The sequence below is a fragment of the Protopterus annectens genome, chromosome 6.part0 (assembly GCF_019279795.1).
Source record: "Protopterus annectens isolate FY-2018-M chromosome 6.part0, PAN1.0, whole genome shotgun sequence".
Taxonomy (NCBI): Eukaryota; Metazoa; Chordata; order Ceratodontiformes; family Protopteridae; genus Protopterus; species Protopterus annectens.
The window spans coordinates 1,156,665,519-1,156,680,192 of record NC_056737.1 but is presented as its reverse complement, the minus strand read 5'-3'; the positions used below and the strand labels follow the sequence as shown (position 1 = coordinate 1,156,680,192).

The 14,674-nt window shown below is 39.3% G+C and overlaps 1 protein-coding gene across 1 annotated transcript in view; it reads left to right on the top strand.

Moving 5' to 3' along the window:
* The first annotated feature begins 9,025 nt into the window (after nucleotides 1–9,025).
* The window catches only part of LOC122804724 (fibroblast activation protein alpha), a 1,600,794-nt gene continuing 1,595,145 nt past the window's right edge, over nucleotides 9,026–14,674 (top strand). Inside the window, exons 1-2 of the mRNA XM_044074776.1 lie at nucleotides 9,026–9,344; nucleotides 9,724–9,808. Of these exons, the coding sequence (XP_043930711.1) occupies nucleotides 9,339–9,344; nucleotides 9,724–9,808 (91 nt within the window). The 5' untranslated portion in view covers nucleotides 9,026–9,338. The remainder of the gene's footprint in view (nucleotides 9,345–9,723; nucleotides 9,809–14,674) is intronic.

The window sequence follows — 14,674 nt, the reverse complement described above, 5'->3', positions numbered from 1 at the left end:
CAATAAATACCTGAACAAAGCCAATACTGGGTGAATACAGCCCTCAAACATATTCAGTGAATTCAGTTCTTACCATAACTCTCAACCCTAGCACAAAACCTGGATGAAGCCAATAATGGGGGGAATACAGTCCCAAACACTACCTAAACAAAGCCAGTACTGGGTGAATACAGCCCCCAAACATATTCAGTGAATTCAGTTCTTACCATAACTCTCAACCCTAGCACAAAACCTGGACGAAGCCAATAATGGGGGGAATACAGTCCCAAACACAGGGATACATTTCAAATATCCATCTTGTACACTTAGAAAATTGCTAGAATAAAAGCTTTTGTTACCATGCACTTTCTGAAGAATATGAAGTCTGATATTGAAGTGTGTCAATTTTTTTTAACTTTTGTTAACCACGAAAGTCTGACTGTGAAAAAAAAAAAGCTAATTTTTAGCAGAGGCCCAGGGAGAAACACTCCAGACAGCCAAGAATAAAACCAAAGAACATGTAGCTGTCAGGCAACAAGGACACAAATGCAGAAACCACAGATTTTATGAGGAACAGAAAAAGTATGAGGGAAAATCCTGCAACATTTTTACAAATGGTGGTGGGTAGGGAATTCAGGCTCTTGCCACTTGGGCCCAAGGTACAGGGTTCAAGCCTTATTCTCTACCCACCACCATGTACACCTGGAGCATTTTACACACACACACACACACACACACACACCCCTCTACCTGAAAGTGTCCCATCTTCCGTCCGTTTACTATTCCGTTTCAGGTCCCGCTCCCGCTTGCTATTCAGTTTCAGGTCCCGCTCGAATCATCCTGCTTGTAAACCCGTCTGTGTGAGTTCCCACTCACAAACTACTAAATAACAGCGATGATGTCCGCACGCCCGCGACAGTCCTGTTAGGACTTCTTTCTTCTTAAAGAAGAACGCACGTTAAAAAAAAAAAAAAAAAACTTTTTTTGAAATTATCTAGCCGATTCCAGGGGGGTGCAAGTGCACCCCCTTGCACCTGCCTGCGGGCACCCTTGCTGGTAAATAGAAGCAATGGTGCCAGAAAAAAAGAAAAACACAATCATTGACATATAGAAATAATGACAGACATATATTTCAGAGAGATGTTAGTAAATGATATTTACATTGGTGCATGGGGTCCATTGAAGTACACAAGAAAGTAATACATCTATAGGTGTGTAGCTATGAGGATATTACGTACAGTGTGAATATAGAAGGGGATATAAGTGCGGAGGATGGAATAAGACTGGTGAAAGTGAGAGGGAAGCATTAAGTAGGCAGAAAGGAGGAAATTAAGTGATAGAGATATAGCACAGGGAGGAGAAGTCAGGAGTTGTGGTTGTGTGTTTGGGAACAGGAGCATAGCCATTTAAAGGAGAGATGCAGTTTGAGGGATTTTTAAAAGGAGGTCAAGTTGCTGATTGCTCTGAGTGAAGGTAGGAGATTATTCCATGGTTTAGAGACATAGTAGGAATACAACATTTGGCTGGCTGAGAGCTTGGGTTTCTCTATGGCTAGTAACATTTTATTTTCAGACCTAAGGAGCTGGTTCGGATGATAAATGGACAAAATGAAAGAGAAGGAAGGATACGTTTCTGGGTGGTAGATGAGCTTGTGGGCTGTAGTTAATTGTAAGAATGTGAGATAGTGTGGAAATTCTAGCCAATTAAGTTGATGCAGAGAGGAACAATAATGGGTAGCATATTTAGCATTTGTGGCAAATCTGGCAACTTTGTTATAGCAAGAGTCTATTTTTGTTCGCAAGGAGGACTGTAGTTTTGTGAGGATAGAGCGCCGTATAGAAGTGTTAGAAGTAGGAAGGATGAGGCCAGAGCCTTTTTAGTGGAGAGACTGAGAAAATAGTTATGTCTGTACAGGGCACCTAGTTTTTGATGTTTTTTTTTTATGTTGCTGTAAATGTGAAGGTCGAATGTTAATTTGTCATCAGTGATGACTTCTAGTAATTTGGTGCTGGGGACAACTTTAATAATGGTGTTATTTTGGGAGCAAATGGAGAATAGTAACTTGTCAACAGGGTTGGATTTTGTGGGGGTAAATACTAAAAGTTTTGTTATATTGGGGTTGAGAGCGAGATGGTTCTGGGACATCCAGGTTTCAGTGGAAGTAAATGCATCTTGGGTGAGATGCTGTAGAGTGGAGGCAGATTTAGCAGAGCAGATGATTGTTGAATCATTAGCATATTGGATGACCGTGCTATGGATGAGACAGGAATGAAAGTTATTGACAAATATGCTGAATGAGTGGGATCCCAGTATTGATCCTTGGTGGACACCTGTATTTGTGGTTATGAAAGGGGAGGAAGCATGTAACCACTTTGTAGATTGTTGCCTGTTCCTGAGGTAGTTAGTAAACCATTGTAGGGTAGGGGGAGATAGCCAGAGATTAGCAAGTTTATTAAGCAGGAGGGAGTGTGATATGGTATCAAATGCCTTTGAAAGATCTAGAAACAATGCAGAGACTAAGCATCCAGCATCTTGCGCTCTGTTAACTGTGTCTAGGAAGGAAATGAGGGCTGTTAGTACTATGATCTGGTCTGAAGCCATGTTGAGTGGGAGAGATGATTTGGTGTTGTATCAGGTGACTTAGGAGCTGGGTATGGATACATTTCTCTAGGACTTTTGAGATTGGGGAGAGAATGCCTCCTTTGTGAAGTGGTAGAATAAATGTTTTTTTACAGATATCACTATGCAAGATTCCTGAATGGATCTGTTTAGGAGGATGCTGATAGGATATGCAATGGAGGAGGCTGAAAGTTATTAGTATTCAGCTGGCAAGTTATCAGGGGCATTAGTACAGGGCTTGAGTTTGTGAAGAAGTTTTTTGATAGTGGTGGTGGGAATGGGTGTTAGTGTGAAAGAAGGTGGAGGATTTGTAGGGGGGTGCAAAGGTGGAGTACCTGGTGAGTTGACATTAGTAGGTGGGAAGGTGGTAGTAAGTTTTTTTATGGTGTCAATGAAGTAATTGTTAAAGAGGAGGCTATTTCAGATGGAGTTTTTTCTGGGTTTTGACATGAATTGTTGTTAGATCCAGGGTGAAGTAAGGAGTTGATTGCACCCCAAAATTTCTTTGGGTTAAGTTTATGTTGGATTTTGGATGACCTGGAAGCATTCTTTTTATTTTTAATAACTAGGCATTTGGCCTGGTTGTGGAGTTGCTTGTACAGATTGAGGTTAGACAGTGTTTTGTTTTTTTGCTAGGTTTTCCAAGCTTTGTCCCTAGTGGACATTACTTGCTTTGTGGACTTTGTAAGCCAAATTGCATGTTTAGACTTAATCCTTTTTAACTAAAGTGGGGCAAGACTATTTAGGATCCTGAGAAATATAGAATTAAAGAATTCTACAGCTTCGTTAAGTGGGAGAAATTTAAGTGGGCTCCAGGTGGTTTTGTGCAGAATGTCAGTGACGGTGTTTGGGTGGAAATGGGATAGGCCTCTGCTGTATCTATATTGGTGGGAATTTGGTATGGAGATGGGCTTTCATATTCTGAATACTGGAGAGTGATCACTGATACTATTTGGGAGATTACCTGAGGTGGTACTTTTTTCTGGGTCAGAGACCAAGATCCAATCCAAGATAGAGCCTTTGTCTACCTTTGTATTGGGTCTAGTGATATCGGAGATTAGCTGCATACAGTTGTGAAGGTTAATATCAGTAGAGGGGTTTTTAGTGGATATATCTAGCCAGTTGATATTGACATTGCCTAGGATGATGGTTTCATTTGTTATATTGCTTGTTGTCCAGGCAAGAATTTCTTCAGGAATGGGAGTATTATTGCCTGTGGAAATGTATAGGACTATTATGCAGAGGGTTTTCTTGTTGTTAAGTTTTAGGAAGGTTACCAGTAGCTCTGCTGTGGAAAAGTGGGGAATAGGCTTGGAGTATAGGATTACTGTAAAGGAGCTAGGGAATAGTAAGGTGATTCCACCACCTTTTTTATGTAGTCTATCATTTCTAAGGCAGGAGTAGTTTAGGGTAAAAATTCAGAATCTTTGACGAATAGTTTTAGCCAGGTTTCAGTGATAGCAGTAAAGTCTGGTTTATGTTGATTTAACCATGCATGCAGTTGTGGAATTTTGTTTCTAATGCTTTGGAGATTAATTGTGATGAAGTTTAGGGATTCTGTCGAGTTGGGGGAGTTGAGAGAGGGAGGAGAAGGGCCAGTGCTGGGATGTGTGTCACCGCAAAGGACTAGTTCACTGAGAGCAGGGATATAGGTAGGTACAGTTTTCTTTTTTAGGTATTGAAAGTACTTGAAGTTCATAGATAAGTACTAGACCATTATGGTTGTAGAGGTGGTTGTGGTTTCGGGAGAGGATGATTAGTTTCTTTAGTAATATTAAGTCTGTACTATACAAAGAGTAGCAGATGGCAGAGTAGCTGGAGAGGTTGTGTGAGTGGACTGATGTGGAAGGAGAGGGTGTGGGAGGTGATGAGAGATGTAAGCTCATTCAAGGAATTTCACACATTTTTCAGCCTTCCTTCGCCATGTTTGTCAAGGGATTTGCTTCTACCTGTACATATACAAACTTTTCCAAAAAAACAAAATGAACAAACTCAACAAACTGCTCATAAGCAAACTTTTAAAATGCAATGGCAGGGAGGTTTCAAAAAGAAAAGTGGAACCCCCAGAGCAATGAATAGTCTAATAAGTGCGAATGACTACTACACTCCCCCTCCCCTTACCAACCTGGCAAACGTTTCACCCGTCTGGAAAATCTGAACCTCCATTTTTCTCTGACAACAGATTATTTTATCCTCTTGGGTTCTGAAAGTACTTCATCAATATTACTGATGATAGTGGGGGTGTCTCCCTTCTTTTCGGTGGAGTCACCCCCACCCACTAGATCAAACTCCTCTTTTCCTTCCAGTCATTCAGCGCCTGCTGACTCAGGATGAGGGAAATGGTCCCCTCCTACTCAGATAGAAAATATGTTTTATTCAAGAATGTTTCTGGTGCCAAAGAAGGAAGACTTGTGGAGACCATTTCTGGATCATTCATTTCTAATCCAGTTTGTGATAGTGACCAAGTTCAAAATGTTACCCCTTCACATCTTCTTACCTGTCATTTGAGTTTTCTAGTGATTTTATTTTATTTAATTATTTGACATTTGTTAACTGGGTTGGTCCAACTGAGCTAGAAGCCCATTTTCAGTGGAGAACCGAGGAGAAAAGCTCCAGGAAATTTCATACAAAAAAAAATAACATAGAACATAGAAAAATGTACTTTAAATTATACAATATAGTAAAACAAATCAGAAACAATAAAACATATAACTATGAATATGCACACAAAGTTAAGCAAAAAACAGTTACAATAAACAAATAGAATGAGATCAATTTAACAGAATCTGGCAATTTCAAATATGCACAATCTGACAGAATCTGGCAAGTCTAAAATAAATTTAAATTTAAAATATGCTTATCATCATATTCCTGTATCTCCACATTTTAGATGTTTCTTAAGATTTGCTGTGTCTGGATTATACTTTTAGTTCTAGATCATACTATTAGTTCTCTGCATTACCCTTTGGGCTCTCTACTGCTCCAAGGATATTTACAAACTGTCTAGCTCCAGTGAGAGCCTACCACAGACTGCAACGTGTTCACATTTTCCATATTTAGAAGTCTTGCTTATCTTTGCAGTGTCTTTTTCAAAGTGACAGAAATCTTTCGATTGGGTGATAGATCTCCTACACAGACTGGGGTTCCAGAAGAACATGCAAAAGCCTTCTGTGTTTTCTTCTCACAGCATTGTTTTCCTGGGGTATTTGCTAGATACCTCAGTTCAAAGACCTTTCTTCCACTGAAAAAACAGTATATATCTATCTTGATCTATTCCTGTGTTTTTTGACTCCAACTACTTCACTATATTAATAAACAAAAGGATGAGTTTGTGAAGACAAGTAGAACGGTGAAATGCCTTCACAGGGTGGCTTGCCTCACTCTCTGTCACAGAGAAAGAAGTTTTGCAATAGCAGAGGACATCCTATTACAGCCACTGCTACCCCAAGTGGAGGGAAATCAGCTGAGGTAGTGTGGATACCCAGTGAGGATGTCTCCAATCATCTCCCACAGGTGGTGTACCAAGCAAAACCCACTAGAAGAAGGTTGTGGGCAGACCGTAATAGACAGGTGTGTGTGTGTGTGTGTGTGTGTGTGTGTGTGTGTGTGTGTGTGTGTGTGTGTGTGTTTGTGTCTACATATACATATATGTATGTATAAATATGCTCATATATAAGATTAGATATAGATATGTAGATCTATATATTTATGTATATATATATATATATATATATATATATAGTTATAGATAGAGAGATACGTCTAGATAGAACTATCTCTCCATCTGTCTCTCTTTCCATGCATTTGTGTGTGTGTGTGTGTGTGTGTTTGTGTCTGTGTGCGTGTTTCTGTGCGTGCGTGTGTGTGTGTGTGTGTATGTGTGTGAGTGAGTGTATACACCTGATTGAACATTTACAATGGTGACACCCAGGAGACTGGCTTCAAAAATGTTAAATAACCAAATAGTGACACGTTCTGTGCATGCTACAGTGATTACCCTGGAGTGGACTAAACCAATAGGAAACATTTTTTGCAGGGGGAAGCAGGCCCCCCCTGTACCTCCACACCCCCCTGTTAATTATATATGCTAACTGTGACATTGCACAATCCCTGAGGAACAGGAATATTCCCCTACTCAGGGATTGTCGATCTCGCACATCCGTTGACCATCTATCTATGTCGACTAAAGTTTGTTGAGACCATATAATCGATTTTCCGACCTGTTGAAGCTTTTGAATGGAGATGTTGGTATAGTGGGGATCAGGGAATTTATCTTTTTCAACACAGTAGTGTGATCTTGAAGTTGGTATATACAGTGGATATAAAAAGTTTACACACCCCTGTTAAAATGCCAGGTTTTTGTGATATAAAAAAATGAGACTACAATAAATCATTTCAAAACTTTTCCCACCTTTAATGTGACCTATAACCTGTACAATTCAATTGAAATACAAACAAATCTGTCAGGGGAAGAAAATATAAAAAATAAAAAACGTACAATACGCTGGTTGCATAAGTGTGCCCACCCTTAAACTAATACTTTGTTGTGTGTGCACACCCATAAACTAATACTTTGTTGAAGCACCTTTTGATTTAATTACAGCACTCAGTCTTCTTGGGTAGGAGTCTATCAGCATGGCACATCTTGATTTGGCAATATTTGCCCACTCTTCCTTGCAAAAGTGCTCCAAATCTGTCAGATTGAGAGGGCATCTCTTGTGCACAGCCCTCTTCAGGTCACCCCACAGATTTTCTATTAGATTTAGGTCTGAGCTCTGGCTGGGCCATTCCAAAACTTTAATTTTCTTCTGGTGAAGTCATTCTTTTGTTGATTTGGATGTATGCTTGGGGTCATTGTCATGTTGAAAGGTGAAATTTCTCTTCATCTTAAGCTTTCTAGAAGACACCTGAAGGTTTTGGGCCAAAAATGACTGGCATTTGGAACTGTTCATAATTCCCTCCACCTTGACTAAAGCCCCAGTTCCAGCTGAAGAAAAGCAACCCCAAAGAATGATACTGCCACCACCATGCTTCACTGTAAGGATGGTGTTCTTTCAATGATGGGAAGTGTTGTTTTGCGCCAAACGTACCTTTTGGAATTGTGGCCAAAAAGTTCAACCTTGGCCTTATCAGACGATATATTGTTTTGCAAATTTTAGCTAGGCCTGGATGTTTTTCTGTGTAAGAAAAGGCTTCCATCTTGCAACCCTACCCCATAGTCCAGACATATGGAGAATATGGGAGATTGTTGTCACATGTAGTACACAACTAGTACTTGCCAGAAAATCCTGCAGCTCCTTCAGTGCTGCTGTACGTTTCCTGGCAGCCTACCTGACTAGTTTTTGTCTTGTCTTTTTATCACTTTTGAAGGGACGTCCAGTTCTTTGCAACATCACTGTTGTCCCATATTTTCTCCACTTTTTCATGACTGTCTTCTGTGGTATACCCAATGCTGTGAAAATGTTTTTGTACCCTTCTGACTGATACCTTTCAACAACGAAATTCCTTTGATGTTTTGTAAGCTCTCTGCGAACGATGGCTTTTGCTGTAGCAGGCAACTGAGTAAATCTCAGGAAAATCCTACTAAAACAGCTGAACTTTATTTGTGGTTAATCAGAGTCTCTTTAATTGATGGCAGATGTGTACCCAAGAAGAAATCAGAGTCTCTTTAATTGATGGCAGATGTGTACCCAAGAAGACTGAATGTTGTAATTAAATCAAAAGGTGCTTCAACAAAGTATTAGTTTAAGGGTGTGCACACACAACAAAGTGTTAGTTTAAGGGTGTGCACACACAACAAAGTGTTAGTTTAAGGGTGTGCACACTTATGCAACCAGCGTATTGTATGTTTTTTATTTTTTATATTTTTTTTCCTAACAGATTTGTTTGTTTTTCAATTGAATTGTACAGGTTATAGGTCACATTAAAGGTGGGAAAAGTTTTGAAATTATTTATTGTGGTCTCATTTTTTTTTTATATCACAAAAACCTGGCATTTTAACGGGGGTGCGTAAGCTTTTTATATCCACTGTATGATCTGCAGGGGTGTGGGGTGCTGGGCAGCTTAAATCCCTGCTAAAACATAGATTTTTGTTGTTTTCCATTGTTTGACTTTTCGGAATGTCAAGCATATGGTCTTGACCATAAGCTGTCTCAATTGAGTGGAATTTCTTTTGTGGTGGTGGGTAGAAATCTACTTACTCTTATTTCATTCTCAGCAAAGCCTGACTTTGGAATTGCTACTGAAACCTGAACTAGTTCATTCTTCAGCTCTCATCTGTTTATCTTTCATTTATCTTAGGAAAAAGAGTGACAGAAAAAAACATGAGAAATGCATGGGTAGTTTTCATAAAGGGCTCCACTAATCAGCAGTGTCTTACTATTGGCTAAGAATTCCACTGTCCTCCATTGCATTTAACAGTTTCCCTCAGCTGAGAGAAGGAAATAAAAAACTTTGCAGAACACAGTTCTTGAATGGATGGTTTGAATGGTGTGTGTAAATACAGATGCTACATACACATTATATGCAACATGACTAATAGATTTTGGTTTTACCTTGCGTAACACACTTTTACCAAACCAGAATTATATTTTGGGAATGCTTACAGCATTATATAGATCTCACAGGCATGCTCTCAGTTCACATTTAACTCGTTTTCCAGAGCATCGTGTTTCAAGGATCAGTTTACTCCTTGTTTTAGGAATTCTCTTCCATGATAATCCATAACGGGAGCTGCAAATATGAAGGTAAGCAAAACTGTTTTGTTCTGTTTAAGTTTAATTAATTAAATCATAGTCTGACATAATGAAAATTCCTTTTCATGAAACAGGCCAGCAACTGTGTGTGATTTAGAAGATAATTTCCTTCTGTGGTGTTTTCTACCATGCATTTCTCAGATTTATTAAAGAGCATTTTTTCTTTTTTTGGAAGTGTGGACAGTTCAATGCATAAAAATATACTTGACATGCTGTCAAACAATGAGATACTTTCTGTAAATTTCCCTTAAGAATTTCCTCAGGAATGCCAGGCATATATTCGATTCTGAATATTCCACCTGGGACTGATTATTTTGTGCTTAACTGTTACATTCAAACTGCCTAACTCAGACTTTGTTTCTGTCAACAGAAAATCACTAAAGTGCTGCTAGTTTGCCTTGCCATTGTTTTGCTTGTCATAATTTCCATTATGGTGTCTCGTCTAGCAAAGAAACGTGAGTTATTTTGTTTTTTTTCTCTCTCTCTAAAAATAATGAAAATTCTGTAGCTGTTTCTTAAAACTTTGCACTCTGGTTCCTGAAGCCTTTTTGTTGCTACAATAAGCAGGACACTAAGCAGGATTTGTGTTTAAAGTGCTAGCACAAGAGCTCCAAGGTTTAACTCTGCGGCTGACAGCTCCAGTGTCTGGCGTTCAGTCCTGACCTTTGGTCACTGTCTTTGTGGAGCCTGTATGTTCACTCATGCCAGCGTGGGTTTTCTCAACTACTCCAGTTTCTTCCCAAAACTATGTGTATTAATGGGCTACACTAAACTGTCAATATATGCAGTACATGTTTTCGCCCTTATGGCATGGGTTGTAGATGAAAAAGGTCCATGATGACTAGTTTACTTACCCAGTTAGTGAATGCATTAAAAAATTAAATTAAATTATTTGATATATATTTAAGAAAGTCCTGTGATCATAATCTCTAAACTGCAAACTTCCAAATAAAATGCATACAGATTTTGGGTGTGTCATTGCATTTTCCATCTTATTGCAAACTAGCAAAAGTCTGTAATATAAGTGTTATACTTTTGGAATTAGCATGTGTTGTGTTCACAAACAAGTCAACATTGTTTTAGTACAATGAGCAATGACCTTTGTAGGTACTTTTCTTAATGATGGGAATTCCTGAACATTCTCAGTCTAGTTTTGGACAAAGACAACATGCAGAAAACATTTCATACATGTTTGATGAAGGCATTATTGTACATATTAAAAAAACTGTAATATCCTTAGAATTAGTGTGGCATTCTGTTTTGTGACACATTAGGACCATTTGGCCAACCTGCTGTTTCATTTCCCTGATGTTGATTCAGAAGTTGTTTCTTCACATTTAATAACTTATCACCTTCAACCACTCTTGATAATGGTTCTAGCCCTATTCTGCCTATTCCTGAATTCTACGTCTGGTTTTTAACACACCACGTCTGGGAGACTTTTCCACTAGTCACTCTTTCTCATGCTACATCAAATCCACTGCAGATGTCCACTTTTTAGAGTTATGTTTTTAAAATTTGTTTTATTGGACATTGTAATGACCATTGAAGGCACAGTCATTTTGATTATGTGCAACCTTGCTTTCATATTAAGCTTCTGTAATCCCTCTAGTCCTATGGATTTTTTGTTTTGGCTCTGCACTGCCCTTTTGCACGACCTCTATTCTTAGGTTATGCTGTTGTAGAGGTGGGGTTCCATAGACTGCATAGATTGCCTCCGTACAGTTGTCTTTGTACAGATTAACGTTCTCCAACTTTCAACCTGAAGTGCCACATGTTAAGCATCCTTGTATCCATTTGTATTTATGACCTTTTTATATTACTTGCCAATTTCAAGGTAACTGACAGGATCCACTGCACATTACATTCGTGGTACAATTATCAACAGCTCTCACATACCGCTGTCTGTTTTTCGTTATGGCACTCTTTCATAGACGCACTGCTTTGCTGCTTAGATGTCATCCACCACACTTCTGACTGTTTCAACACCCTTGTCAGCTTCCTTCTCATCCCTTCTACCTCATCATGCCCAGCTACTATACTGCAGAGTTTGCATCATTCTGAAAAAGTCATGCATTTCCTTTCAGCCGTTCTGCAGCTACTCTGCAATGCAGCACTACAAATTCATTAAATAAGCTGATCCAGGTATTGGAACCTGCAACTCCACACTAATAACCTCCCTTTTCAACATTTTACAATAACAGTCATTTATGGATTGTCTTCCAGTCTGGTACTCCTGCTAGCATTTTGTGATTAACACCCTAAACTGGTAAACTCATTTATTAGCATATCATATGGGTCATTATGAAATAGTGTCATAGGTCATGGGTGACCACACCCACACCCATATCTGTACCATTGACTGCTACTATTTTATAAGTCACTCAAACCATCCCATTAAATTTGCTTCAAGCTGCCATGCAGTTGATTTGGTACGTGTGTGTGTGGGGGAGTATATTTTGTAAATTGTGTTTTCTATCTTTATGTCTCCCTCAGAACAATTAAGAGTTTGTGTGATAGTACATCTTTAAATATCATGCAATTAAATGAACTGGGTGGTGCAGTGGTACAGTGGTTAACATTGGTGCCTCACACCAAGAGGTTCTCTGGTTTGCTTCTCGCCTGGAATGCCTTCTGTACGGAGTCTGCATGTTCTCCCTGTGTTCCCATGGGTTTACTCAGGGTACTCTGGTTTCCTCCCACATTCTATAGACATGCATCTGGAGCATTTCTCCCAGGGCCTCCACTGAAAATAGGCACTGTCCTAGTCAGACTTTCCGGTCAGCAAATGTTAAATAAATACATTTTAACAAGTTAAATGATTTAAGGTTTATTGACCATTGAAAGGGTAAGAGCTGATGGAGTATTTATATTGAAATTTTAGGCTGTTGTATAAACTTCTAAGAAAAATGAAATATGAAGGTGGATTGAAGGAAATTAAGCCTTTTCCAGAGACCTTTTCATAACTGGTGAAATAAAATATTCTGTTTCCTGCTGGGAGCCATACTGTGGTGTTCCATTTCCCTCTGCATTCTCAGGATTTTTATTTTCTGTAAGTAATGATTTCATAACCCACCTGCAATGAGCTCTTTGCTTTGTTGCCAAAGTGATTACAACTGTCTGGTTTGTAAAGTTTCTCCAATAAAGAAACTAAATGGAAAATGTGAAACTTTAACCTTTTAAACTGTAGATATGCTGCAGGGCAGTAGAGGAGTTTGTGGTTCATACAGCAGCACAGAACAAATGTTAGTGCAAACAATACTCTTTATGCTGTTGTTTAGCCATTATTTGTGTCAATGACTCAGCAAGTGACACAGCCATCTTTGCTGTTTAGAATGTATTCTTTCAGTTCACATTGTTGTGCTTCAAGGAAAACCATATAACGTTATTAAAATGTGTAAAATACTATATCACTTTTTAAATATATTCCTTTAACAATGGCAGTTTATATGTCAGCAGTTTTTTTTGTAGTGGCAGTAATGTTCAAGCCAGGATACCTCTGCAGTCAGTAAGGGAATCATGGTATCCTTGGAGTTCTTGCACTTTCTGAACTTCTTGCATTTTTGCACTTCTTGCGCTTCTTTCAGTAGCACTCCAAACTTGCTTCTTAGATTCATAATTTGTTTGCGATAACTCTGAATACATGGTCAAGCTCTGCATCAGTGTCCACTGCATATGCGGCCAGGGCATTTATTAGAATGCACTGCCTAATCTGCAATCTTTGTTTGATGTTATATTCTTTGAGTAACAATTTGATTTGGTTAGCAAAATGCAGTACCTTTTACACAATTAGCCAGATAATATTTCTAGCATGACAGTTGCCGTGGAAAGTAAACCTGTGAACCTTATTTGTGACAGAATGTACAAACTGGGTTCTATTCCCACTACATGTGACCAGATTAATTTTCAAATTGCTGACATTGCAGTGCAGTGTTAGGGGGGTTCTGCAGCTTTTAGTGTGCTGTCCTTCAGAGGAGACGTTGAACTGAGAAACCATCTGCTTGACCTTGCGCTAGTTTTGGTTGATGTATAAGATCCCACTGTACCTATCAAAATCAGTAGGGGAGATTCCTCAATAGTATGGCCAAATTTCTCCTAGTAGTATAAATACCACATTGAATCTCCACTAAAAAGAGGCCAAAAGCCGACTGGGAGTAACCCAGTTAACAAAAGATAGCTAGCTAGCTAGATAGACAGATAAATGAAACAAGGTTTTGCATCATAGTAATCATTTCTAATTCTCAGGATATCTTCCACATATTTACAAGAACTCCAGGTTTGACTTGGTTAGCAAAATGCAGTACCTTTTATACAATTAGCCAGATAATATTTCTAGCATGACAGTTGCCGTGGAAAGTAAACCTATGAACCTTATTTGTGACAGAATGCACAAACTGGGTTCTATTCCCACTACAGGTGGCGTTCAACACTATCCCCCACTCCAGAATTATAGATAAACTCACTAAACTTGGTATAAATCCCTATGTCACAAGATGGGTTGCCAACTGTCTTACTGAAAGAACCCACACCGTGAAAGTAGCAGACTCCAAATCAGACTTCAGACCAGTGACAAGTGGAGTACCACAGGGTTCAGTCCTGGGTCCTCTCCTGTTTGGTAACTACTTCTCTGAAGTACAGGCTAACACAGAAGGACTTTGGCTAACTAAATTCGCAGATGACTGCAAACTAGGAGCCATAATTGAAACTCCTAACGATGTGGACATCCTACAAAAGGGCCTCACTGAGACAGATGCCTGGTGTCAAAGACATGGTCTCAAGCTCAATGCCAAAAGTGCATTGTCATCCCTTTTGGTAAAAACTCTGTACCCATGAACTACCACATAGGTGGTAGTCTACTTAACACCGAAAGTGTGATAAGAGACCTTGGGACACAGGTGGACAGTAGTCTCTCCTTTGATAATCACATTGCCACAGTGGTCAGAAAATCCTTCTACGTGGCACACCTCATCACAAAAGGTTTCTCATCCAAAAAAAAAAAGAGGTCATTGTTCCCCTCTACTCATCACTCATTAGACCCATTATAGAGTAGAACTCCCCTTTTGGAATGTACCTCACAAGACATCTACAACAGCTGGAAAGGCTGCAAAAATACCTCACAAAGAGGATTACTGGCCTCAAACAGATGCCTTACGCAGACCATCTCAAAAAACTCCAGCTTTACTCCGTCGCATATCACCTATTCAGAGGCGATCTCTGCCTAACATACAAACCTATGTCAAACCCAGAGTTGTTGGACATGCTCCACTTAAAGAAATCCCAATCCCTCCGAGCTACATGCTCTAGGGACCTAAACCTTGTCA